The sequence below is a fragment of the Cyprinus carpio genome, chromosome B3 (genome assembly GCF_018340385.1).
Source record: "Cyprinus carpio isolate SPL01 chromosome B3, ASM1834038v1, whole genome shotgun sequence".
Lineage (NCBI taxonomy): Eukaryota > Metazoa > Chordata > Actinopteri > Cypriniformes > Cyprinidae > Cyprinus > Cyprinus carpio.
This window is the reverse complement of record NC_056599.1, coordinates 25,115,898-25,143,464: the sequence shown is the minus strand read 5'-3', so window position 1 is coordinate 25,143,464 and position 27,567 is coordinate 25,115,898. Positions and strand designations below refer to the sequence as shown.

At 38.7% G+C, this 27,567-nt stretch overlaps 2 protein-coding genes across 6 annotated transcripts; one reads left to right on the top strand and one right to left on the bottom strand.

The window, feature by feature from the left end:
• Nucleotides 1-189: 189 nt before the first annotated feature.
• On the top strand, nt 190-25,171 carry LOC109058214 (ubiquitin carboxyl-terminal hydrolase 7). Of its 5 annotated transcripts, none has more exons than XM_042720393.1 (31): nt 190-380; nt 4,056-4,160; nt 4,271-4,469; nt 4,647-4,785; nt 4,876-4,964; nt 5,051-5,159; nt 7,152-7,282; nt 9,274-9,328; nt 9,461-9,541; nt 9,631-9,721; nt 9,943-10,025; nt 10,344-10,453; nt 10,804-10,981; nt 12,955-13,099; nt 13,284-13,414; nt 13,630-13,764; nt 16,812-16,913; nt 17,019-17,124; nt 17,283-17,375; nt 17,493-17,560; nt 18,072-18,172; nt 18,263-18,416; nt 18,500-18,567; nt 18,662-18,770; nt 18,884-18,961; nt 19,095-19,195; nt 20,186-20,285; nt 20,455-20,574; nt 20,702-20,773; nt 23,529-23,619; nt 23,711-25,171. In XM_042720393.1, the coding sequence occupies exons 2-31, from the start codon at nt 4,118-4,120 to the stop codon at nt 23,848-23,850; spliced, it is 3,222 nt and encodes a 1,073-aa protein (XP_042576327.1). In that variant the 5' UTR covers nt 190-380; nt 4,056-4,117; the 3' UTR covers nt 23,851-25,171. The 5 variants fall into 5 exon arrangements, with proteins under 5 accessions (XP_042576327.1, XP_042576329.1, XP_042576324.1 ...); XM_042720395.1 differs by lacking the exon at nt 190-380 and adding an exon at nt 480-1,121 and having other exon boundaries at nt 10,804-10,960; XM_042720390.1 differs by lacking the exon at nt 190-380 and adding an exon at nt 480-1,121.
• Nucleotides 25,172-25,240: 69 nt separating this feature from the next.
• Nucleotides 25,241-27,567, bottom strand: LOC109054566 (cell death-inducing p53-target protein 1-like). Its single transcript, XM_042721393.1, has 4 exons — nt 27,522-27,567; nt 27,268-27,378; nt 26,290-26,458; nt 25,241-26,203 (listed from the first exon to the last, which is right to left on the bottom strand). The coding sequence occupies exons 1-4, from the start codon at nt 27,565-27,567 to the stop codon at nt 26,089-26,091; spliced, it is 441 nt and encodes a 146-aa protein (XP_042577327.1). The 3' UTR covers nt 25,241-26,088.

Sequence of the window (27,567 nt, the reverse complement as noted above, 5' to 3'; positions counted from 1 at the left end):
TTGCTAAATAAAATAATACATTACAATTCCGTAATTGTATACAACACACATACTGCATGACCAACAAGGGTGCTGCTATTAGTCATAAAAAATATAACACAATAACAAAATATATAGGATGAAGCCGCTAAGTTTAAGTAAACTCTGTCGCGAGGCAGCATTCGTGTTTAGGCGCACAGCGCGAGCGCCATGGCTCTCCACGCGGATGTGACATTCGAGAGAGGAGCGCGACCGCCATTTTGAGTTTTACCTACAACTGAACATAAACCACGGGAGCGGGTGAGAGAGGCTCTGGCCGTGACCGGGCAAAATTAGCTTTTCTCCTTCGAATAGCCTTTTGGGATGCAGCTTCGGGGTGAAATCGAGCGTTAGATGTTCAGGTTAGTTTCACTTGTGATAACGGCGAGGCGAAAAAACGCCATCATCTCTGAGATTTAAAACCTATATAATAGCGATATCACAACATAACATCCTTTTAATGGAATAGATATTTTCTCCGCCTCCCCCCCCAAAAGAGGGACAATCGGAGGAGCACACGGACTGGAAACATTGCAGGGAAAGTTGTATTTAAAATAACCTCTCGGAGGCGCATGAGTCGCGCTCTTTTTTCTTTTATTATCACTTTAGCTAGCTTCAGCTGGGCTATATCTGTGTTTTCCCCGGCTGCAGGCTGTTGTGAGTTGCATTCGCCCCGCACTAATACGGGGGAAAGCCGGGGTTTCATTCATCGGGCCTTAGTTAAGCAGAAGCCCGAGGCCGCCGACTATCCTTAACCTTAGCATCCCTTCACCCAGGCGCCGAGATTGGGCGAATAGCGAGCAAATACGTCCGCGTTTCTCTGCCTGCTCCCCCACCGGCCTCCCTTCCTCCATCCCCGGCGCTGACAGCAGACAAGGCCGAGGTCATCTTAGTGCAGGCCCAGCCGCAAAGGCTCGACCTGTTTACCCCACCTCCGCGTCCTCCGACTCCCCAGCAGCCACCAGACCGGCCCGAGGGAGACAAAGAGCCCAGGCACCATCCCACCCCAACAGCCGCCGACATGAACCACCATCACAGCCAGCAGCAGCAGCAGAAAGCCGGCGAGCAGCAGCTCAGCGAGCCCGAGGACATGGAGATGGAGGGTACGTCAAGGCCTCGTGCGAAATCAAACGCTCACAGCCTTTCATTTAACATCACAGCTAACGTCAACACACTAATCCAGATCTGTAACTGTTTTATCTGTTTAATAGCAAGCCACTTTGTCGCATGTTTTGACCCCGGTAGCTTGTTAAGCTAGCCAGAAGCTAACGTTAACCGTTCACTACCGCGCTGCATGAGGAGTTTAACCAGTCAGCAGAAAGTCCGTCTTATTTTATTCATCTCCTCATTTGAGTCAAGTTAACCTGCAACTTTGTTGTTAAAAAAATCACACAGCGTTTGATTTATTTAAATAATTCTGTCCGCGTGACGGTTATTTGAGCTGGATTGTCTTCTGTTAGCGTTTGGCTAGTTCTGTGCTGCGCGCATTAACGTGGCGCAGCCCATCTTTAAGCTCTTCTGTCTAGCGAACCGTGTCAGGTTTAGATCTGATTATGTAAGGAGCCCCTCGGTTGCACCTGTAGATCCCGTGGGCAACGTTTCAAAAGCATCCGGGGGCAGAAGCTCACAAATGAGCCAGTTATTTGGACGAACGAGCCCGTGTTCACGTGCAGAATGGAGAGGATGTAAGTGCACGGTGTATTGTTTGTGCTGTGAGTTGTGATCGAAACGACGGGGAAATCGTTGCTGTTGACACCATCCTGCAAGAGCACTCAACCTGACATTTATCCACTGACTAGTTCATGATTTAATCTGGCAGTTTAGTGGTCTTTCGGAACATCTGCGTGTTTAGACATTTCTAAAACGAGTTGCTGCTTCATTGAATGGCTTTGCTCCATAGTCAGCAAATTCTGGTGTACCGCCACCGCGTGTGTGTTTTTTTAAATTTTTTTACTGTTGAGTGCTAGTGCAGGCAAATAAACAGCATCAGATGATGATTGCTGGACAACAGCACCATTTTGAGCTGTAAGTCGCTCCTGAACTACATGCACGATGACAGGCTTTCTGTGCGATGCCTGATCGGTTAAGATGCATTTAGCTCTCGCAATGTCTTATTAATGTGTTCCTGTTGTTATTGGCTTTGGATGCATTCCGCATAGGAAGTGTTGCGGCTCGATTAGGGGGAGTGGATGGCAGGTTTATTCCAAGATGGTGGACTGTGTTTTGCACAGATCGGTTTCTGCGAGGCCTGCTTGTGTCGGTGTTTGTTTATATCTGGGTGACGGCGCGGCCCGCGGCGCGTGATGGCTCAGCAAAGGATCCGCGAACCAAGTAATTAATTTACTCATCGGATAGTGTCGGATGACACGGTTTGCAGAGAAATAAGAGCTCGATTTGCGGAGGGAAACGTTAGCTTCGCAGCTATATGTGTGTGGAGGGGGAGGGGGTAACATTACAACGAGCGGATCAACTCAGAAACGACTCATTAATGTAGCGTGTTTTTCTCAGTGACAGCCTTATTGTTAATAATATGGGGTGCGTACCTATGCTGTCATTTGGCAATATAGATTTGATGTGTTTTAGGCATCGCAATGACTGTGCCAGCGCGTGGGGATCCGCCGACAGCGCGCGGGGATTTTCTGCTTCTTCATTGTATAACGAGTCATGCTGTGATACCGCTCGCCATTTTTAGTGATTACGGCTTGCTTGGCTGTTTTTTTGGCTCGTGCAGACCCGCGATCGCGGTGGTAGCACTTGAAAGGCCACAGAACATGGTTGCGGTTTCTCACTCGTTGCGTTTCTGACGTTAATTTTAGCGCTGCGTTTCATCAAAGTTCTGCAGTGCACGTGTGGGGGCGTTTCTGATGCTGCTGTCCGGAGACCATCAAGACATGCACATAATCATCACGCCACATATCATATCACAGGCCTAGGAATGCGCAAACGAGGCGCTGCGTGCTGCCATGAAGCATGCAGGTTGGCCTGTTTTTAATCTCACTCATTCAGGCCTTTCTCTGAACGGCAAAATGTCTGGTTCACATTGCATCTTTTTTTTTTCTAGCCAAGAACCACCCGCTTAGACAGGAAGAGAACCTGTTTGCTTTGTTTTTACATGCATTTTATGCTGTCTATACGTGCTATTGCAAATGTCCTACTTTCCACTTCTAAAGTGGCCATGTTCAGGTGCTTTGTTGTCTGAAAGAATAGGAATCATGCAGGACACCAGGCTCGTTCTTGTCTATTTTGGGGGTGAAATCTTATTAAAGGCTAAATGTATCTAAGATGTTTAGTTAAAATCCAGTGGATTTTAAATTAAAAAAAATGTTGCATCTTATTCATTAATTGCCATTTATACATTATCTTCTCTATCTGGAGTCTGAAGATTAGAGATCCTGGACTTTCAGGCAAATAAATGTGAATATGCATCAAATGGTTATTTATTTAGAGAATATACTTGCCTGTAATTGCAAGAGAAAGCCATGTAGATGTTGTGGGAAAAATTAATAAAATTGTCACTACAGCAATAGTTTTCTCCTGTGCAGTGTTTATATGTTATGGCCTGTCCAATTCGGAAACTCGGGTATCAGAATTATCTCAGTGTCCCAATCATAAGTAGGACTTGAGACCATTTATGTCCAATTTACAGCTAGGAAACTTGTATTTATGTTGGGAAGTCATAATTACAACGTCAGATGCGTTAAAATCCGTTTGCTCTGAGCGAGATGGCAATGTACCTTTTATACAAAATGATGACTAACTTAGAATGTGCTTTCTGTGTGTTTTTGCCCTGTGTTTATAACCAGTTTAACAATGGATCTGTGTCACCATAATCAGAGTGAGATGTAATAATGTGTAGAGCTACACATGCTAAATTCTGAATGATCATGTTTAGTTTTTTGATGAAAGATGCTGCTGATAGCATTCGTTTACCTGTTGCACTGTGGATCTGTGTCACCATAATCAGAGTGAGATTGCAAGAAATCTTATGGGGTGGAACCAGTTGACAAGGGAATTTCCCATTTTGACTTTTTTTTCAGCTGGGGACCCAGATGATCCTCCAAGAATTCCCCAGAATCCAGTCATCAATGGGAACGTGGCTATGGCAGATGGACACAACAACACAGAGGAGGACATGGAGGATGGTAAGAAACACGTGGAATTGCAGCACCATGCATATTTTTTAATATCTATTTTAATTTGTCAAGTTATGAATGAAAGAACATCTGCATTTGTATCTTTTTTTTTTTAATAGACACAAGCTGGCGCTCGGAAGCCACTTTCCGCTTTGTGGTGGAGCGCTTTAGCAGGCTGAGTGAGTCTGTTCTCAGCCCACCCTGCTTCGTAAGAAATCTGCCCTGGAAGATCATGGTGATGCCGCGCTTTTACCCAGACAGACCTCACCAGAAGAGTGTTGGATTCTTCCTTCAGTGCAATGCTGAGTCAGACTCTACGTAAGCAATCTCTGCCAGTACCTTTTCTGGTATAACGATTTTAGTGATGACCTTGCATTAATGGACTTCTTTATTTTGTGTAAAATTAATACACTTTGGCTTTTTCAAAATATTTAGCAGGTTTCTTTCTACTGGGTGTTTTTAAACCAAACCTAATTTGATTCCTCCTCGTTTGAAGTCCTGGTCATGTCATGCTCAAGCCATGCTCAAAATAATCAACTACAAAGACGATGAGAAATCCTTTAGCCGCCGCATTAGTCACCTGTTCTTCCACAAGGAAAACGATTGGGGGTTTTCCAACTTCATGTCATGGAGTGTAAGTTTCCATGTTTTGTATGAATGTCTCTGCTGAGCTGGTGTTATCGGAGGTGTACAGAGCTAATTAGCCGATGTTGGTTGATTTCAGGATGTGACTGATCCAGAACGGGGCTTTGTGGAGGATGATAAGGTCACTTTTGAGGTCTACGTTCAAGCTGATGCGCCTCACGGTGTGGCGTAAGTCATTTCTTAGTGGCATATGTTTTCAGTGTTGATGAGCTTTTGATGAGCAAAGGTAGCTGATGTCACTGGTTTACTTACAGCTGGGATTCTAAGAAACACACTGGTTATGTGGGGTTGAAGAATCAAGGAGCCACGTGTTACATGAACAGCTTACTACAGACTCTCTTCTTCACAAACCAGCTTCGACGGGTGAGACATCTGCCTTTCTATATCAGAATCAGAAGATTATTTGCAGTATTCCTACAGAATGCAGTATGAACCAATAAGCAGATGATAAAAATACATTTCCTACTCTGCAAATTGATTTTCCTTACTGTAAGATCCAATGAAATATAACCTACTTTCAAACTGCATCCCTCACCTTACTGAAAAGGATGCATTATTTTAAGATGATGAGAGAAGATGTAGTTTGTGTTCAGGTGCTGCCAACTGTGGCAATATTTTGAACCTTTTATTGGTTATATTTGGTTATTATTAGAGTCGTACATCTCTCCGGATGGGGATCCACTTTGTGCTGGAAAGAACATGTGAAATAAGAGAATATCTTGATAATCGTAACTGGTATCAGTGTGTCCATGTGCTGGGCAAAGTTATTAACAGGCTATAACTTTCACCTTGTTTTTTTTAAATAAGAACATAAAACAATACAATCATGGCAATTTTTATTCACTACTATTTAAAAGTTTGGGGTCAGTATTTAAAAAATGTTTTCTATTTGAATATATATATATAATATTTTATGTGTGTGTTTATTTATGTATAATTATTCAGGTAATGGCATTACTCCTGTCTTTAGTGTCACATGGTCCCTCAGAAGTCATTGTTATATGCTGATTTAGTGCTCAAGATACATTTGTTGTTGTTGAAAACAGTTGTATTTGTGAATACATTCTTTCATGGTCTTTAATGAACAAAGTCCAATAGAACAGCTTTTATTTGAAATGTATGTTTTAAAACAAATCTTTACTGTCACTTTTGATCAATTTAATGTGTCCTTACTTAGAGGGTTAGTTCACCCAAAAATGAAAATTAGCCCATAAATAAGTCGGAGTTATATTAAGAATTGTCTTTGATCTTTCAAGCTTTTTCATTGCACTCAGCGGGTGTTGCATTCCTTCAGTCCAAAAGAAGTTCAATAAAAAGCGCGCATCCATAAAAGTGTCTCACATGGCTCCGGGGGGTGAACAAAGTACTCCTGTAGTGAATCGATGCGTTTTGTAAGAAAGATCTCAATAATCAAAACCTAATAATCATTTTAATGTAGCTTGTGCCTACAGTTGTAAACAGAAGCAGCTCCGGGAGGATGACGTATGAGTCTTGTGAGTCTTGTTTGTTTACAGGAGCAAAGGAAGCAAAGTTTCCTTACTTTAGCAAAGGAAAACCAGTCTCCTCTTGGCTTTTATTGAAATCCTCTGACATTCTTCTTTGTAAATCCTTGTTTTGAACTTCTAATTAGTGACCATTGTTTTGTTTTGATCTCTCTGCTGCACTTCGGTGTTCTTCACTCCTGAGCGGCGCATGCGCAAAGCTGACCTCATACTTTATTCTCCCGGAACTGCTTCCATGTACAACAGTTGGCACAAGCTAGATTCAAGTGATTATTATGTTCTAAATGGTTATTTTTCTTACAAATACACATCGATTTGCTACAGGAGGAACTTTGTTCACCCCCCAGAGCAGTGTAAGACACTTTTTTTCTTTTTTTTTTTTTTTATTAATGGATGGGTGCTTTTTATTTAACTTCTTTTGGACTGAAGCGCTGCAACACCCACTGAGTGCCATGAAACAGCTTGAAAGATCAAAAACAATTTTTAATATAACTTAGACTGGATTTTAAGAAAGTCATATACACCTAGGATGACTTGATGGTGAGTAATTTATGGGCTAATTTTCATTTTTGGGTGAAATAACCCTTTAAAAGTAGTAAAAAAGCATTACTGTCTCAACTTTCGAATGGTATGTAGAAAATATTATCGCATGTGCTTTTATGATGTTAGTCTACTTTTAAAGATTACTATGTAAGCTGTAGGTCAGTACAAGTTTTGTTTTAGTTTTACTTTATAATATTGACTTAATATTGATTTTATTGCATATTGTTCATTAAAATATTTTAGTTTTCAGAAGAAAAATAAAGGTTGATACTGTGCATTTGTCAGAACCAGCTTTGTTTTTGCTTTCCAGGCGGTTTATATGATGCCTACTGAGGGAGATGATTCCTCTAAAAGTGTTCCCCTCGCCCTGCAGAGGGTGTTCTATGAGCTCCAACACAGCGATAAGCCTGTTGGGACAAAGAAGCTGACTAAGTCTTTTGGGTAGGTTATGAATCAGGCACTGACACATGACACGTCTGCCAGTTGACATTCTTGTGCGAGATGTGAAGTGAGTTTCATGTTGAATGAATGTTTTGTGCTCAGTTGTTGATGTTCTTGTTAATTTTTCTGAATTGCAAATCCATTTAATTCCAGCTTTTCTTTCCAGTTAAGTGTGCTATTTGTATGTGTTTCTAATTTTTCTAGCTACACTGAACAAAATTATAAACGCAACACTTTTGTTTTTGCCCCCATTTTTCATGAGCTGAACTCAAAGTTCTAAGACTTTTTCTATGTAAACAAAATGCCTATTTCTCTCAAATATTGTTCACAAATCTGTCTAAATCTGTGTCAGTGAGCACTTCTCCTTTGCCGAGATAATCCATCCACCTCACAGGTGTGGCATATCAAGATGCTGATTAGACAGCATGATTATTGCACAGGTGTGCCTTAGGCTGGCCATGACAAAAAAACCACTCTAGAATGTGCAGTTTTACTGTATCGGGGGCTCCAAAAACCAGTCAGTATCTGGTGGGACTACCATTTGCCTCACGCAGTGCAACACATCTCCTTCGCATAGAGTTGATCAGGTTGTTGATTGTGGCCTGTGAAATGTTGGTCCACTCCTCTTCAATGGCTGTGCAAAGTTGCTGGATATTGGCAGGAACTGGAACACGCTGTCGTATACGCCGATCCAGAGCATCCCAAACATGCTCAGTGGGTGGCATGTCTGGTGAGTATGCTGGCCATGCAATAACTGGGATGTTTTCAGCTTCAAGGAATTGTGTACAGGACCTTGCAACATGGGGCCTTGCATTATCATGCTGCAACATGAGGTGATGGTTGTGGATGAATGGCACAACAATGGGCCTCAGGATCTCATCACAGTATCTCTGTGCATTCAAAATGCCATCAATAAAATACACCTGTGCTCATTGTCCATAACATACGCCTGCCAGTACCATAACCCCACGTCCACCATGGGCCACTCGATCCGCAACATTGATATCAAACCGCTCACCCACACGACGCCATACACACTTTCTGCCATCTGCCCTGTACAGTGAAAACCGTGATTCATCCGTGAAGAGAATACCTCTCCAAAGTTCCAGATGCAATCGAATGTGAGCATTTGCCCACACAAGTCGGTTATGACGACGAACTGCAGTCAGGTCGAGACCCCGATAAGGACGACGAGAATGCAGATGAGCTTCCCTGAGACAGTTTTTGAAGAAATTCTTTGGTTATGCAAACCTCTGGGCAACAGCTCTGGTGGACATTCCTGCAGTCAGTATGCCAATTGCACGCTCTCTCAAAACTTGCAACATCTGTGGCATTGTGCTGTGTGATAAAACTGCACATTTTAGAGTGGCCTTTTACTGTGGCCAGCCTAAGGCACACCTGTGCATTAATCATGCTGTCTAATCAGCATCTTGATATGCCACACCTGTGAGGTGGATGGATTATCTCGACAAAGAGTGCTCACTAACAGATTTAGACAGATTTGTGAACAATATTGGAGAGCAATTGGCCTTTTGTGTACATAGAAAAAGTCTTATCTTTTGAGTTCAGCTCATGAAAAAAGGGGGCAAAAACAAAAGTGTTGCATTTATAATTTTGTTCAGTGTATGATGCAATAAAGGCTTTTTAATTTTTTGCTTGACCTTGAGTGCCTTGGCCATGAACCTTTAAATTAACATATTCATGGTAATTCTTGTAAAATCCATAATTTAACAAACTACACCTTTTCTTTCCCTTCTTGTTTCAGTTCTTACTTGTGGAAATCTATAGAAAGTTTCTCTGTTTTATAAGACCCTCTAAAACATTGTAAGCAATTAATAGTTTAATTAAGGGGCATTTGGCCTAGATGTTATGCAGGCAGATCAGAGACTTGCTAATGTCATTGTATAAATATTCATAGTCAGTCATGCGACTGTTTGTTTACCTTTTATCCATACATATTTATATTTAGAAATATGTGTCTGTTTCTGCAGATGGGAGACTTTAGACAGTTTCATGCAGCATGATGTACAGGAACTGTGCCGAGTGGTGAGTAGCCTGATCTCCATGAATCCCCTTGGATCCTTCTCTTTTAACTCATTGATCAATTGAGGGATTAGTCATGTCAGATTAGATGAACGTGATTTGGGTCCAACCACTGTGTGATTTTTCCATTTTTAGCTGTTGGACAATGTGGAGAACAAGATGAAAGGAACTTGTGTGGAGGGCACAATCCCAAAGCTCTTCCGGGGGAAGATGGTGGTAAGTCACTGAGACTCTCTCTGTTGTTTCGCTCGAGATCTGATTCAATTATTCAGCATCACCACATTTGGGTGTTTTCTCCATTTCAGTCCTACATCCAGTGTAAGCATGTCGACTATCGGTCAGAAAGAATAGAGGATTACTACGACATCCAACTCAGCATAAAAGGAAAGAAAAACAGTAAGTGTGGCTTTCTCTGATCTTCTGTCATGCTGTCCTCCTTTCTGTTCCAGGAAGGCCTTTATTGTAGTGTGGTCTGTAAATGTATAAATCTTCCAGGACAAAATCAATGCATTCAGCTCAGACTGCTTCAGATACCAGTTCATAATGTTGTGTCGGACTGCACACAGTATCTGCTGTACTTGTGTTGAGGTTACTAATGCACCTTCTCTGCCCTGCAGTCTTTGAGTCATTCAAGGATTATGTGGCAGTGGAACAGCTGGATGGGGATAACAAATATGATGCGGGGGAGCATGGTCTACAGGTGAGGGGTTTGCATACATCACCCTCCAGTGCTAACCAACCCTAAAAGTGCAGTCACATTTACCTTAATCATCTCAAAAGATGCTGGAATCTCATGTGAGGGACACAAGGTGAAAATTTCTCTGTGTGCACTGCACGTGGGATTCAAGTTTGTTGAGCTTTTAACAAGCAAATTTGCAGCGTTTACTAATTTAAGTCTTGCTGATGTGACTGCGCCTTAACTCTATACAAAAATTGATATCATCTTGTTGTGTCTGATACATATTTTAATTCATTGTTCTGGAGTTTTGACTTTATTTGTGGTTCATTTGTCTTTTAGGATGCAGAGAAGGGTGTAAAGTTCCTGACCTTCCCTCCTATTCTGCACCTACAGCTCATGAGGTTCATGTACGACCCTCAGACTGACCAAAATATTAAGATAAATGACAGGTAAATACGTTTGTAGATGTAAAGATGTTCTATCTGTGTGTAGTATCTGCTGATTTTGTGATGTAATGAGTCACACTGATATTTCTTTTAAAGTAAATTCTGTGATGGCTGAAATAAGGATTGATTTATGGGTGGTCTGAATAAATATGTGCCATGCAGAGAGGGAGATTACGCTCTTAAAATATCTTTGAGAGTGACTCATCTAAATGATGTTTGTCAACTGAACACTTGAATATGGACTGGAGGGTGCATTTAAAGATGCACTCTCTCCATAATCTCTTGCTCACTTTCACTCATATGATGTAAGAGAAATGGAGGCTGAGCCTGATACTTGATGTTGTGCCCCACAGGTTTGAATTCCCAGAGCAGTTACCTCTGGATGAGTTTCTGCAGAAGCCAGATGTTAAAGACCCGGCCAACTACATTCTCCATGCCGTGTTGGTGCACAGTGGAGACAACCACGGGGGTCACTACGTCGTCTACCTTAATCCTAAAGGAGACGGCAAAGTGAGTGTCATCGCACCAATAGTGAGAACCTTTCATTTCAGGGGTCCCTAGTTTTTTTGTTGGTGGTTAATGGGTTGGATTTTGTGGGTGGCTTGTGGTTGCATGAAATGTTTTGTGAATATTATTAAAGTAAAACCTTAACGCATTGGAGGGCTCCAGACTGAGACTGAATTTTGGTGTTTTCTGCATATGAAGCATTAATGTATCAAGCAGTGACTTTTCTTTGAAAATAAGGAATGTTTCCTAAGCATTAAATTGGCATATCAGAATGATTTCTGAAGGATCATGTGACAGTGAATACTGGAGTAATGGCTGCTTTGCCATCACAGGAACAAATTACATTTTAAAATATATTCAAATAGAAAACAGTAAATTATAATGATACCAATCACCACATAAAAAATAAAAAATTTTTTTTTTTTTTTTTTAATCCAATAATGCAGCCTTGGGGAGCATAAGAGACTTCTTCAAAAGACATTAAATCTTTTTTTTGTTCAGTTTTGTTCAGCCTGTCGGTCCAAATGCGATTTTTGTTCATGTTTGTTTGAAATTCAATCATATTTAGTAAGTGTGAATGTCAAAAACATAAATTAATATTAATTAATATCATAAAATATCAATACATAAAAATCCTGTTCAAATTGCATTTTTGTAAATTTGTTTTTCTGACCGCTCATATCAAATTTAGCTTTGTCTTTTTCTCACGCCACATAAAACGTAAACACATCAGAAGTTGTTTGTAGAAAAAATGCTGAAGGTCTTTGCAGGAACAAGGTTGTGTAGTTGTAAAGTGCAAGTCAAGCAGAAAATAACAATATAGAGGCTGTCTAAAGACCTCTTTGAGTTTTAAGACTGGCGGAGAGGGCAGAATGGAATAAAGCTGTGCATTCCAGTTTTTTATGTTTCTTCCCCTGCCTCATAAGACAACAGCACGTTGTCACGGTGTAAGACAACATCTGTGTGCCAACTGTTTGAACAGATGCAATACACAGTCCGGGCAATCAATCATTTAATTCAGATTTCAATAGAGGAAACATAAGCTCCTTTCGCATTGCACGTTAGTCCCGGAAAATTGCCGGATCACATTCTGTGTGACACATCCCGGGATTGATTCTGGGATCGATCCCGGGTTGGGGACCTAGTAACATTGCTGGGTTCAGTCCCGGAACGAGCGCTGCGTGAACAAAAGCCAGAACCAATACTGTAAAGGGTGTGCCGTAGTAATGACGCACGTTATTGTGCCACTTTTTTACCGGGTGTTTTGAAGGCAGATCAACGTTTGCAATGAAAAAATGTGCAAACTGTAATGAAGCAGAGATCAGTTAGCTCCTCACTATCCACGCTGAAGCTGAGATCGTTCGCCAGCTTAAGTGAAAGTTAACGTGCCTAGCGTTTTCGACTCCTACATTACACGTCACATCCTGATGTCACGTGTCATTACGGGACCTTTACGGGTTTTGTGTGAATCTCAGTGTCAAAGGGGCAATAAATAACGGGATTTGGACAGACATTTGGAAGAAAGCTTTACCAGCCCCAAATTTTTGACTGGTAGCGTACTTGTCGAATAAAAATGTTTTAAAAATATCATTTATCCTTTGTCATCTTGATGCTACATGGGCAGCGCTCAACTTATGGCAACAAAGCTTCAGCAGACAGAGTTTACTTGCAGAATTCTGGCTTGTTCTATTCCTCATTCTCCTTTCTAGTCATCTCCTGTTTCTCCTGTCTGTCTGTCTTGTCAAGTAGAAGCACAAAGGCCACTAAGAAGATATAACATTGCACCAACAAAAATGCTACCAAATCAGGTGATGGTGCCACCAGTTTTCATGTTAGTCTGGAGCCCTCCTTTGTATCTGCTTTTTTTACTAATTGTAGTGTTTAGTCTGGTGTCAAAGATTTTGTTAGATCTCCTGTGAAGTGGTTTATGAAATTCATTCCCACATGCTTTCATCATTTTGTTTCCAGATGTAATGTTTGTTTGTTCCCTGTTGCAGTGGTGTAAATTTGATGACGATGTCGTTTCACGGTGCACTAAAGAAGAGGCCATTGAACACAATTACGGTGGTCATGATGACGACTTGTCAGTGCGTCACTGTACCAACGCTTACATGTTGGTGTACATCAGAGAGTCCAAGCTCAGTGAGTGGCATTAGATATATACACACACCTATTTATACCTATCTTTATTTTTTTTATAATATATATAAGCATGAGGTAATTTCACTTTGACCATATGGAAACCACTCTGTTTTTAGTTGTGGATCCCACAGCTTGTGTTTGTCCTTTGTCCATCTGTGCTCATAAGTGCTGTTGTCATGTCCAGGTGAGGTCTTGCAGCCGGTCACTGACGTGGATATCCCTCAGCAGCTGGTGGAGAGGCTGCAGGAGGAGAAGAGGGTGGAAGCCCAGAAGAGAAAAGAGAGGCAGGAGGCTCACCTTTACATGCAAGTACAGGTACGGAGTCACATAATGCCCGATTAAATCAGGCACGCTTGTTTATTCAAATGAAGATGTATTGGTCCACTTGGTGTGGCAGGTAAAATGGGTCATTTCAGGTCTTGTTTGACAGGTCTCGTCTTTATTAAGTATAGATCCTGAGAGTAGGCTTTATGTAATTCTGTTCTACTTTGTGTTTCTGTTTAACAAATATTAGCTCTTTGTTCCTGTAGATGGTGACGGAAGACCAGTTCTGCGGGCATCAGGGCAATGACATGTATGATGAAGAGAAAGTAAAATACACAGTGTTCAAAGTTCTGAAGAGCTCCACTCTGGCTGAGTTTGTTCAGAACCTCTCACAGACCATGGTGAGACTTCACTTGACACAATTTCTCTTGATGACATCTGATTGAATCCTGTTTTTGACCAAAACTTTGTTTATCCTGTTTTATTTATAAATTCATTCATTAATGATGCAAAATGCCTTGCCAAAATGTCAGCCAATAAATACTTGCTCTGTGCAACTGTAGATTTCTTGTTCAGCAAATTGTCCGTTGGCAACAAACATTTGTCGTTATTACATTTTTGTTTACAGAGTGTCTATTTACACTTAGTGCAAATAGCCTGCATTGTTGGCAGATTCTAATCAACATGTGATCAGACTATTCATCATAACAAAATACACCCAAACTACCCAAGATCAAATATGAAAGGGGTGTGACGATAACCGCATCACCGCAATACCGCATTAATGAGATGCCTACCGCGGTGTGAGGTCATCACCGCACATGATTTTTTTTTTTTTTTTGCTGAAAGTTACAGGACTGCATATGGTGTGTGATTTGAACTATAAACACATTCATCTTTGCTAATAATTTACTTTTTCCGCGAGTCCTATGTTCAAGGGCTTCTGGGGAAAACTGCCCGCATCCTGCGCAAGGGAGGGACAGTCCATTAAACATATGGGGGATTTTTTTTTTGTGTGTGTCTGACTTTTAATTAACTGCTAGCCATGTTTCAGTACTTGTAATGTTTACAGATAATGTTAAATTAAAATACACACAAACACGGGCAGGGGCACTAAGCAGAAAATGGTTTTGCGCGCGTTCTTGAGCAAGTCCCAGCCATTAGGCGGGTTGTGATGGATGACCTTCTCATAAAACAATTGATACACACATTGTTTCCGTTGTGCTGTGTTATTTTCATTGATGCAGCGCTGAAGAAGGTTGCGGATTTTACAGATGCGCTGTCTTCCGAGAAAGACCGTTACAGGAGTCTGTTAAATCAGTCCTACAGTTATTAACTGAGGATCTTTTGCTCCCAACCGATGAAGATACGGAGTTGACGCGCAACCTGAAAAAAAAAATGGTTGGAGTCTTGAAAGACAAATATAGTGCACCTAGGGTTGCCACCCGTCCCTTAAGATACGGAATCGCCCCTTAGCTATTTAAAGGTAAAGTGATGCGTCCCCTATCAAATCAATACGGGACGCGATTTGTCCCTTATTTTACAAATGCCACCACATAGTTGAATTAACAAATACGTATTCTGCACTGTTTATAATACTAATAGCAATTATAATGAAATCAATTTCATACGAGGTCACGCAACATGAAGACAGAAAAATCAAAGCAGCAGCACGATTCACTTAACATAGCGACGGGGTCTACAGAACGCGCGCCTTTAAAGCCCTTTCACATGAGCGCAGCATGCGGGTAAATAAACCTGCGCGGTTTAAAACATAGGAGCTCACATCTGCCCTTTGAAGACTCTCCAGATGTAGGGCTGAATGGGAAAAGTTATCCGTAACTAATGATGAACGCGCAGTTTGCAGAGAATCATTCAGTTGCTCACGGTGGACTGTGACTGAGGACCAGTAGCCGTTTGGTTACCTCAGTGTATTCAGTGCGGCTGGCAACATCGTCACCCCGTTAAGATCCTCGCTGAAACCTGACAAGGTTAACATGTTGGTTTTCCTGTCACGCAACATGAAGACGGAAAAATAAAAGCAGCAGCACGATTCACTTAAGCGGCCCAACAGACAAAAACACTTGTTCACTTTTTGTTTTGTTATTTTGCACTTTAAAAAAGGTTGTTCATGTTTAGCCTATATAGTTAACTATTAATATTTAGCTACAATTTAATATAAATGTTAATTTGTTTATTAGTTTATAATAGAATACTGCTTTATAATTATTAAGAAGAAAGTTTAACTTTAGCCTAATCATTAGTTAATTATTAATATTTACCATTTAGTATAACTGTTACTGTTATTTGTTTATTTGTTAATAAAGAATACTGCATTATAATTATTAATTTCCATTGAGTTCATTTCCATTACAAGCTGCATGCGTTCTTGAGTGTGTGACGCGGCCGCCGGGGGGGGGGGGGGGGGGGTTGGTCGGTTAACCGCCAAATCGCGATTCTTGTTGCTTCATCACCGCGGTAAGAAAGAATCCCATACCGTCACAGCCCTAGTGAAACGTGTGTTGTACTCATTTTGACGCAATCGACCCAGGTTCAAATCTGCCATATGGCAAACTTTTTTTTTTTTTTTCTCCCTTTTCAAATTTCAAATAACAACAGAATAGCATTTATTTTCAATGTAAATGAAGTAAATAATCAAAAAGTTGAAAGTATTGGGTAGGTGTAGGGAGGGCTTTATTGTCCCAATAAGGTGCCATCCATTTAATCATTTAAATTAAAATTTACACCGTTATTATTGGATACTGTTTTATAATGTACTACAATACTGAGGTGCAGATAATTGCCACTATTTGCAACAAGTAGTATAAATGGCAGAAAATCCTGCTATTTTAACAGTGTAAATACAACCTATAGCTATTTGCTCTGTGTAAATAGCCACTGCCTTTTGTTTATGGTTTAATGTGACTCGTAATGATGAACTCTGCAGTCCTACCTTTACAAATCAGTTATTAATACCTTACCTTCAAAGCAGTTATTAATGTTTTAAATTTTTTCATGGTGACAGTCAACCAGCAGTGAAATAAATAAGCTTTTAACATCACACAGCGAATGTGTGAGCAAACAGCGAAAAGATAATCCTGCTACAGTAACATCATAATTTATTAATGCTGCAGTGCATTCTGGGAGCTTGCGAATCCTTAAACCAGCAGTATTGTCTATTATGAAATAGTTTGTTCTGACAACTCTGTTAGGCTAGTCGGGAGTTGTGGTGTTCTAGCTTGTCAGAACATTGTGTTGTTCTGTATACACACTACTTTTCAGAAATTTGGATCAGTGAGAATTGTTCTGACAACTCTGTTAGGCAAGCTTGTGTTAGGTTGTTTTAAATTCTCATTTCTTGGTGTTTGTTTAGTTAATGTCAAATTAGTTGCATTTATTTTTTGGTGTGTCCATGGAGAGTCTCAATTGACGTCTGTTTCTCCTTTAGGGTTTCCCACAGGACCAGATGAGACTGTGGCCAATGCAGGCCAGAAGCAACGGCACTAAACGGCCGGCCATGTTGGATTATGAAGCAGATTGCAACAAGTCTGTAAGTCTGGCACTTTTTAAACATCCGTATTTTTTAAAGTCATTCTTGTTTCTTATGTTGCTCTCTATGTGAGAATAAAGCTGTTCATTTCATGTTCACAAACAGATGATCGACTTGAGCGATAACGAGAATCCATGGACAATATTTCTGGAAACTGTAGATCCAGAAATGGCCGCTAGCGGTGCAACGTTACCCAAGTTCGACAAAGACCGTGAGTGTCAATGTGTGCATTTACAGTATATTCACAACCATTTTAGGCAATTGATATTTCGCGTCTCAATTGCGTATTCTTACTGAAGAGCAAAAACGGTCTACAAAATGTTTCCAGTTCTGATAGCATCAGCCTTTTAACCTTGTTTGGATTTTCAGATGATGTTATGTTGTTCTTGAAGATGTATGATCCAAAAACCAGAAGCTTAAATTATTGTGGACATATCTACACACCTATATCCTGTAAAATACGTGAGTATTCAAATCTATGTCTAAAAGGATTGTTCTCGTGAAGTTTTTGTCAAGATCTAAGTAAACTGATGTCGATCCTTTCTGATGCTTACTTTGTTCTAACCCTGACCCAAACAGGAGGCTTGCTGCCCGTTATGTGTGAAAGAGCAGGGTTTCAGCAGGGAACTAGCCTTATCCTCTATGAGGTAAGACTTGGTTTACACAGAATTTGTAATGATGCATTTATCATTTGTAAGTTTGTATAGTAAGTGGTTAGTAGAGATGCATGATATGCATGTAATAAAATGGACAATTTGCCCATGTAATGTTATATTACAATCAAATAAAAACAGAACATTTTGAATAAATAAAATAAAATTAGTTTGTCTGCTGCAAGTCGATTCAAGCATTAGAACATCAGTGTATGTACCCTACTTTTCAGGAATTATTTATTCAACAAGGGTCTGTTAAATTGATCAAAATTGACTTGTGAATGTCTCTTTACTATTTCAAATACATGCTATTCTTTCTATTCATCAAAGAATCCACAGAAATATTAAGCATTTATAAAAACCTGTTTATTTACATTTTAAAAATGTACAAATTAAACTTTTGAGTGTTGGTTTATTTTGTTCATTCATAATGGTTAGAGTAAATGTGTTCTGTCAGATTTACATAGGAACATATCACTAAAACATGATGCATTCTGTGTTACAGGAAGTTAAACCGAATTTAACAGAGCGAATACAAGACTATGACGTCTCCCTGGACAAGGCTCTGGATGAGCTGATGGATGGAGACATAATTGTGTTCCAGAAGTAAGTATTCGTTGTCTTAATTCCTAAGTTATTTTACACAGCTTAACAGGGCCTTGAAATTGATTTGTTGTTTTGTTGTATTGCCACCAGGGATGATCCTGAAAATGAAACCAGTGAGCTGCCTACTGCAAAAGACTACTTCAGAGACCTGTACCACCGTGTAGATGTCATCTTCTGTGACAAGACCATTCACAATGACCCAGGCTTTGTTGTGACACTGTCGAACCGGATGAACTACTTCCAGGTTGGTTTTTTAAAAGTAGGTCAGAACGTGCCAGGAACATTCAAAAGAACCTCTGAGAAAAATAATCTCATTTCATTTTTCAGGTGGCAAAGACTGTTGCGCAGAGGTTAAATACTGACCCCATGCTCCTACAGTTCTTCAAGTCACAGGGGTACGTCTTTTCATTTTTTTTTTTTTGTTTGGTGTGGCTTCTTTCCCCCATGTTTTCATCCATAAACCTTCATTTGTATTCGTCTTCCTCTCAGGTACAGAGACGGCCCTGGCAACCCACTCAGGCACAACTATGAAGGCACTCTCAGAGACCTGCTGCAGTTTTTCAAGCCCCGGCAGCCTAAGAAGCTGTACTACCAGCAGGTGAGAGAGGCCTTATCTTCCACTTGGCCACTCCTCTTAGGGAATACGAGATCTTCTAAGCCGTTACGTTCCGGGCATCTGATTTATTCATGGTTTTGCTTCCCCACACACAGCTCAAGATGAAGATCACAGACTTTGAGAACAGGAGGAGTTTCAAAGCCATTTGGCTCAACAGTATGTTTCGAGAGGAGGTAAGAAGTTGCTACAATGATTCTACATTGAATATACCGTCATGCCAGCCAGCCCTTCTCATTTGCAATACTGTATGTTTCCACTATGTTCTGCACACTTCTCAATGTGAATATTTTCTCTCCCTCACCTTAGGAGATCACACTATACCCTGACAAGCATGGCTGTGTTCGGGACCTTCTGGAGGAATGTAAAAAGGCAGTGGAGCTGTCCGACAAAGGCTCAGAGAAGCTGAGGTCTGTGTGTTCTCAATTCAGTGCACTTCTCATTAATCAGAGATTTCTGTTTCAAGTCTGCTCTGAGAGGTCTTTAAGGGACTTTCCATGAGGGCGGTAAAAATGGGTCGTGAGACTCTTGAGGTTTTTCTAGTTTTTGCCTTCAACAAATGGATCTTTTTAAATTACTTTGTTCTAGTCGTTATGTGATGTTGAAATGATTTAAAACCCTGGTTTGTGTTAGAATTTTTGTAGTAATTTTAAAAGATTTTTGAGGTGTTACTTTTTTCTTTTTTAGTTTTACAGTAAAACAGTATTGTGAAATGTAATTGCAATTTAAAATAAATGTATTTTAATATATATTTTTTCACCCGTGGTGGCAAAATCTTCAGCACATCATCCTTCAGAAATCATTTTAATAATCTGATTTAGCGCTCAAAAATTTTAAATTTAGTGTTGAAAGCGCAAACTAATACATTTGTTTTTATTCTTTAAATAGAAGGTTCAAAAGAACAGCATTTATTTGAAACTGTCCGTCAACATTTTGATAACTTATCAAAGTCTTGGCCAGGACTCCCTGAGAGAAGAGTTTCTGTAACTCAATGGGACCTTTCATGGTTAAATAAAAATAAAAGAAAAAATAACAAAAATCGTACTGACTCAAAACTTTTGAACGGTAGTGTTGCATGTACCTAGTGCTGCATAAAACTCTTCCCATGTATCTTTTCAGCCAACCCCCCCCCCCACTATAAAGGGCAGAGGCGTTTTATAGTTAATGCTTTATGATTAATTTATAGTTAATCTAACATACCTAATGTTCTTAAAGATATCTTGTTTTTATGACATTGCATGAGGAAGTATAACAGACTGGAGCTGATATCAGCCAGTCATACATTAATAACTCATTGATGCTGCTGCAATCCATTATATGAGTCACTCTGACCATAATTCTGACCCCTTTCACTGGTCACTGCTAATATTAACCGTGTCCTTTTTTTGCCCTCTCTGTAGGCTGTTAGAAATTGTCAGCTACAAAATTATTGGGGTTCACCAGGAAGATGAATTGCTAGAATGTTTATCTCCTGCAGCCAGTCGAACGTTCAGAATAGAGGTAAGGAAGAGCTGATACACGTCAGCCCTCAAAGCCCATCATTCACTGATGTACACAACAAAGGATCTGTTCCCTTGTAAAGCCTCTTAAAATGATTCCGCATCTGAGATGCCACTTTTATTTGTGGATGCTGTTCCCCTGGAAACAAGTTCCATTTCTTTCATGGCAGGAAATCCCTCTCGACCAGGTGGACCTGGACAAGGAGAATGAAATGCTGATTCCAGTTGCACATTTCCACAAGGAAGTCTTTGGCACATTCGGAATTCCCTTTTTGCTCAAGATCCGTCAGGTGTGTTAGCTGAGTGCATGTGTAGGCGGGCAGCTGCCGCTTTCTTTTGCCGTGTAGGTGGATGGCTGTCATTTGTTCAGTTTGTATGTGTCGTGTCTGTTTTAATGTGTGCATTTTACTGTGGCAGGGGGAACCCTTCAGAGAAGTGATGAAGAGAATTCAGAGCATGCTTGACATTCAGGAGAAAGAGTTTGAGAAAGTAAGAAGCTTTGCAAATGTAATCCCAATTAGTATTTTTTATTTTTTATTTATTTTTTTCAACCTGGAAGTATTTTGCACATTAACCCTTAAATGCACATCTCCGGTCACTGTTGTCCAAAGGTGTGTTTATCTTATGTTTTACTGTGCAACAATATTGAATTTCTCATGCCAAGTAATTCATCTTGGCTCCACAATGTGGCATTGTCTTATAAACAGTGATAGGGAAGCATCAATCATAAACTACCTTGGACTTAAAAGAATGACGAGTAACATCCTTGAGACTTGATGTGACTTAACAATTTCCTGCTTGGCAAGTGCATAATCAGATATTAGTGTCACTTGATGATGGATCCAAATTTTTTTAATGATTGATAAATGATTGTTTTTGAGTTATGTAGGATGTCCTTTTCAGAAGTTGCATCTATAAATGTTTTGTTTTATTATTCTTGTTTATAAGTTATTGAAAACCGAAACCAAAAATGCTTTGTAGTAATTTATTATTTTATTAAATGATAAAAAGTAATTTTGTAAGACTTTTTTTAATTTTACTTGACAATGAAAAAAACAAGCCAATAAAATAACCTCACTCTTATTGAAAGTAACACATAATTGGACAGAAAATATTATATTAAATATCAATGTATTTTCATTCAATTCTATGCAACAATTAAAGCTGTTTTTAATTTTTTTGACTAATTATCCAAATAATATATAGTCCTACAAAGTTATTATCAGCACATGTGAGCAGAGCATAGAGGGGAGCAGATCAGTCAGCGTTGCCATGTTACAGTGCTGTAGCTCTCTTGCAAACAGAAACAAGTGTACTGCATAGAAGTTTCCTGTCGTCGTGTTATTTGAGTGAACATTGCTTTTTCTGGTTCACAGAGAGGAATATTGAGCAGTGCGCTGCACTGTATATTTTTGGCCGTTTCTCTCAGCCATACACACCACCGGTCAAAAGTTTGGGATCAGTAAGACTTGTAATGTTTTTTAAAGAAGTGCCTTCTGCTCATCAAGGCTGCATTTATTTGATCAAAAATATAGAAGAAAAAAAACTGTAATCTAGCAAAATGTTATTACAATATAAAATCATGGTTTCTAATTTAATATACTTTAAAAAAAATAATAATAATAATTCTGTGATGCAAAAGTGAATTTCCATCAGCCATTACTCCAGTTTAAAGTGTCACATAATCCTTAAGAAACCATTTTAATATGTTGATTTATTAGAATTATCAATGTTGGCAACAGCTGTGCTGCCAAATATTTTATTTTTTTTGGAAACTGCAATACTTTTTTCCAGGATTCTTTGATGAATAAAAAGTTCAAAAGAATTCAAAATATAAATATTTTCTAAAAATGTAAGTCTTTTCTAACAATATAAATCTTTGCTATCACTTCTTATCAATTCAACACATCCTTGCTGAATAAAAGTTTTAATTTCTTTCAAAAAAAGAAAGAAAAACAATTTACTGACCCCAAACTTTTGAACTGTAGGTATTGTTAGAAAAGATTTCTATGTTAAATAAATGCTTTTCTTTTTTAACTTTTTATTCATCAAAAGAATCGCTGAAAAAAAAAGTATCACCGGTTCCAAAAATATATTAGCATCACAACAGTTTCCACACCAGAAAATCCACATATTAGCATCTTCAATGATTTCTGAAGATCATGTGACGTTATCCAATAAAAATTCCGCTTTGCCTCACAGGATAACATAAGCAGGTGCACGGTTTTAAAATATATTAAAACAGAAACCATTATTTGGGAAGGATTGTAATAAAATAGAAAATTTTGTCATGTTTTTATTTTATATATAGATACTATCATATAATATTACGCTTATACTTCTTATTTTTTTATTAAATAAATGCAGCCTTGATGAGCAGAAGATGAACTTCTGAAAAACCATTACAAGTCTTACTGATCCCTACTTGAGCGGAAGTGTGTGTTATTTATATATATATAGTGTGTGTGTCAGTAAAGATGTAGAGATGCACATATTTCATTACAAACCGAACGTACGAGGCTTTCGGTCCGTAAATCGAAAAAATATAAACGATTCGTTGGACTAATCCTATTACATATAGAAAATAAATCGAAAGGCGATGAACTTGTATTGACGATAGCCAGAAATATTGTCAAAAACATCAATTATTGGCAGTATTAAGAGGATTTGGCATTTCCAATTAATGTATGCCTGTTACATTCTTATTTTTAGTAGGTTTATTATTATCAACTTTTATTATTAAATTAATTACAATTAATTTGCCCCGCTGCGAGGATAACAAAAGATTAGCCTATTTTCTCTTCAGTTAAAATGTTTTTTTTTGTTTTTGTTTTTTACAACTGTTAAAGCAGGTCTATATTCAATGAATTATAGGCCTGTAAATAAAATATTAACTCAGCAGAAATCAGTAAAAATCTATGAATAAAAAGCTTTAGCCTATTTCAAACACCAACTTTCAAAAACAACACTGTTTAACCGTGACATCACTGTGTAAAACAAAAAATACAAAAACTTAAAACCAACAACACCCAGTTATATATATAAACATATATCTATGTCAGTGTGTGTACATTTTCAAATTCAGTCAATATTTTAGGTCAAATTAATGAATACATAAATTTAAAATGAACATTGCTCACTAATTAGCAGATCGTAGTCCAGATTAAATTTATGATCATTCACAAAATAAAAATGCATTTGACAGTTGACATCAAAACAAGATTAAACCTCTGTTTTGTTTTAGTTCAAGTTTGCAATCGTGATGATGGGCCGGCATCAGTATATTAATGAGGAAGACTACGAGGTGAATCTGAAAGACTTTGAGCCACAGCCAGGTATGTTACACTCCTTTGACCTCTGTAGTCTCAATCAGTAGACATTGTGTTTACGTTTGTGCCAACTTGGCTGTATTCTGTCCTTTCTCAGGGAACATGTCGCACCCGAGGCCTTGGTTAGGGCTCGACCACTTCAACAAAGCTCCAAAGAGAGGTCGCTACACGTATCTGGAAAAAGCGATCAAGATTCACAACTTTACACCAAGCCCCCACTGTAACCGACCATACTAAAGACTTTAACCAAACCTCTTGTGTGCACCACTTTTAACACCTGCTGTCTGGGTACACAGTCTTCAGCTAATGGAGTGACTGCTGATGCTCCTGTTTTCCTTTTGAGGCTGTTCGATTTGGCTTCTCTAACTATTGACTGCCTGTTTGTCTGGAAGAATGAATTGGATTTTAACAAGAAAGGGGGAACAGTATGTCCTAGACTTTTGTTTTGATTTTTATTTTTTGTTGTTGTTTTTTTTTTTTTTTTTTTTTTTTTTTTTTTTAAGTTCGTTTTTTAAAAAGAATTGTTACGGCAAGAAAGCTGCTGCATTGTGAGGTGGAGGCGATGGAAAGAGGAGGTTTGTCATTTGCAGATGATTAAAAGGACTCCTCCATCCTTCAACAAAAAAAAATCACTGCAAATGGCTGAGGCTTTTGCTAGTTGCCCTGACATGGTTGTCTATTTTTCTGGTCCCTTAGTGCAACTAGTCCATTTTCATGTTTACACGATTCTTCTTTCTCACTTAGTTTGGTTGGAGAAATTCAGTTTGTTCTCTGGAAATCCTGTATAATAAAGAGCCACAGCATCCGTTTTAAAATAAATAAAAATGAAATAAATTGTCTGTACTTCATCTTGCACGTTGGCACTTAATATCCAAGGTTTTACATTTCTCAGCACTGTTAAATGTAATCTTGGCTGGAGTTTGATTTGCATATCCCCCACCCCCTTTCCCCTTCTCCCCATAAAGTTTTTGTTTTTGTTTTTTGTTGTTATCCCCCATTCTTTAGCTCCTCTGTCACCGGCTGTGGGATTATTCTGATGTGGAGGGAGGTGTCTCTTGCTGGCGGCTCCAGATTTGTTGTACTGTTTGTTGGCACGAGGTTGCAGACCTATAGAAGACTGGTTTGTGACTTTGAGAAACCAGCATTAATGAACCAATACCATTTTTTTTTTTCTTTAAGCACAGAAGGAATGCTCCCTAGTGCATAGTTGGCTTTGTAAAAACAATTCAAATTGTATATTTAAAGAATGAACATGTAAAATTAAAAACACCGATTTGTTGGGTACAGATCAATTCATATGTTCATATTCATTGTGTGTAGTTTTATTTCGGATCCTGACAGTTTCATTTGGTCTTTATTTTTTTCCTTGACTAATTGCAGCAGTTCGTCTCGTTTAAGTGCAGTACAAAGAAAACCTGCAGATCACATCTTTCATTTTGATTTTTTTTCTCTCTCTCCAGTCTAATTCCTCCGTGTAGCAGCAGTGTACGACAACTCTTCCTGTATATTGCCTTTTTGCTGGAAAATGTATGTTGAATAAAATTTTCTATAAAAGCTACAGCCATGGCCCTTGAAGAATTGACTCAACATGGTTTTCAGATTGACAATAAGGTATTGCACAGACACGTTTCAGTTTTATATTATTATGTTTAAGACCGTTCCATTTAAATGAACATATGACATATTTAACATGATCAAAGATAAAGACTTTTTACAGAAGTGATAAATTGCTAAACAGTAACAAGTCAGCTTGAGCAATATGGTAATTCAAAAAGTGAATTTTGGAAGTATGATTTCCATAGTTTTATTTAAGAGATCTTGTGGGTTCTGAATTGTTTGCTCTCAACCTTTTTGACTCCCGTTGCACACAACAGTATTCAATGACTCCCATGAGTTTGTAATATATACAAGATAAGGATTTTTTAAAACATTTCTACAGGTTGTTCCTTAAAGGTTCTTCATGAAACCATCAATACCAAGAACCTTTATGTGGTTCTACAAAGAAAAAAAAAAAAAGTTGTTGGAGTAAATTAAAAAGAAACATCTTGCTTTTTAGTTTTTTTTTACTTTTCAATCATTGCATTGTGTTAATTTATATAATTTCTAAGTCATCTTGAAGTCCATTTGAAGTTTGCTGAGGCCCTTTGGTTGAGAACAACTGTTTTAAATGGTGCAGTTGATGCCCAAATTACTGATAACTACATCACGTAATTTATGGTTCCACAAACTCCTCAGCCCTCTGATCCCTTAGAGTCCATTATAGATATACAATCAAAACAATGTGTAGACTATTCATATTCATTTCATAATGTATTATGTAATATAATGTAATAGCAAAGATGAACACCAAAAGGTTCTCAAAGATCACAAAGCTTTAGTTTATACTAGATGGCGTCTGTATTGGCCTGAAAGTGTCCTCCAGTCCTTCATATAGTGTAAGGTGCCACACAAAATTGGGGAAGGGATAGGATGGGGTTAACAGCATTGCTTCTTTTCAATGTGCAGGATCTTATTGCATTTCGGGCATGTGTGATAGACGTCTTTGAAAAACTTCATGAAGAAAGGAATCAGACAGCAGCACAAAACAAACCTGGAAATGAGGAAGACAGTCAGGTTGGCTTTGATAATGTACACAAGTTTTGATATTTTTAGCTGGAAATTTAAATGGACTCTTACCCGCACAGGATGAAGAGTAAGCACATCAACCAGGCGTAAACTCCCACTTTGTGGGTGACATTGGTTAAGACCTGCTGTTGGCAGCTTGTGCAGGTGGCCATTCCTGGATTGCGACCCAGCTCATACGATTCATAGCTGACAAATTTGTTTTTGGCTTCCGTTGACTGAACTACAGGAGAAGAATGTGTTTTAGTAAGTTTAGTCTTCTTTATTATTATTTATCTGCTTTTTTTCTCTCCATTTTATAAGATTTCATCCAATAATTTGTTATATATATATATATATATATTAAACCAATTGCTACATTTGTTTGTTTGTTCCACCAAATTAATTATATATATACAAATACAAATAAAAACAAATATTTTAACTATTTCTCACAATTCCAAGTTAACATCTCACAAACAGTTTTATCTCAAAATGCTGACTATTTCTCACAATTCCAAGTTAACATCTCACAAATATGACTTTTGTTTCACAGAATTGTCTTGTCAGTTGTTTCAGACAGATCCTTTCATTCACAAGATTAGGTGTCCCTTAAAAGCGATTTAAACCCAAAAATCTGAGGGGAAAAAAGTCAAAATTGCAAGATACGAACTCAGAATTCAGAGAAAAAAGTTAGAAATATGAGATATCAAATATCTGTGAGGAAAATAAACCCTGCACATAATATTTACACCAAAACGTAAAAAAAAATCAATAAAACCTGCACATATTATTCTAAGAATGAAAGTCAGATTTCATGTAAATATATAGATTCTATTAATTTTTATTCCATGATGGAAACAGGCTTTCATAAACCCTGCACATATTAGGTTCATTTAAATGTTGTATAAAAGCAATATAATGACACTAGCAATGCTCCAATATAGTATACAGTGAAATCCAGCCATTATCAAGCAAAACATGGGTAATTCTTTCCACGTGACTTTTACAACAAACAGTTTTCCCAAGATTAATGACAGGAAACAGGCTCACCAGGTCTGGCTGATTCCATCTGGATTCCAGAACCTCCAACAGATGAGCTTGGGGGGGTGAATGGAGTGTGCACATGGTAGACCTTGACATTGGAGCCCTTGGCACCATCTACTGTTAATGCCAAGTGAAAAAAATACAGGTCAAATATTAATATTTCTGAAATATATATCTATTTCAGGATTTCACATTTATTGCACATACACTGGCTTGCCTGTGTTTAGCCTCATTCCATTATGATGAGTCACATGACTGACCTGGTATGACATACGGAGGTGGGTTTCCCTTTCCGTAAACACCCAT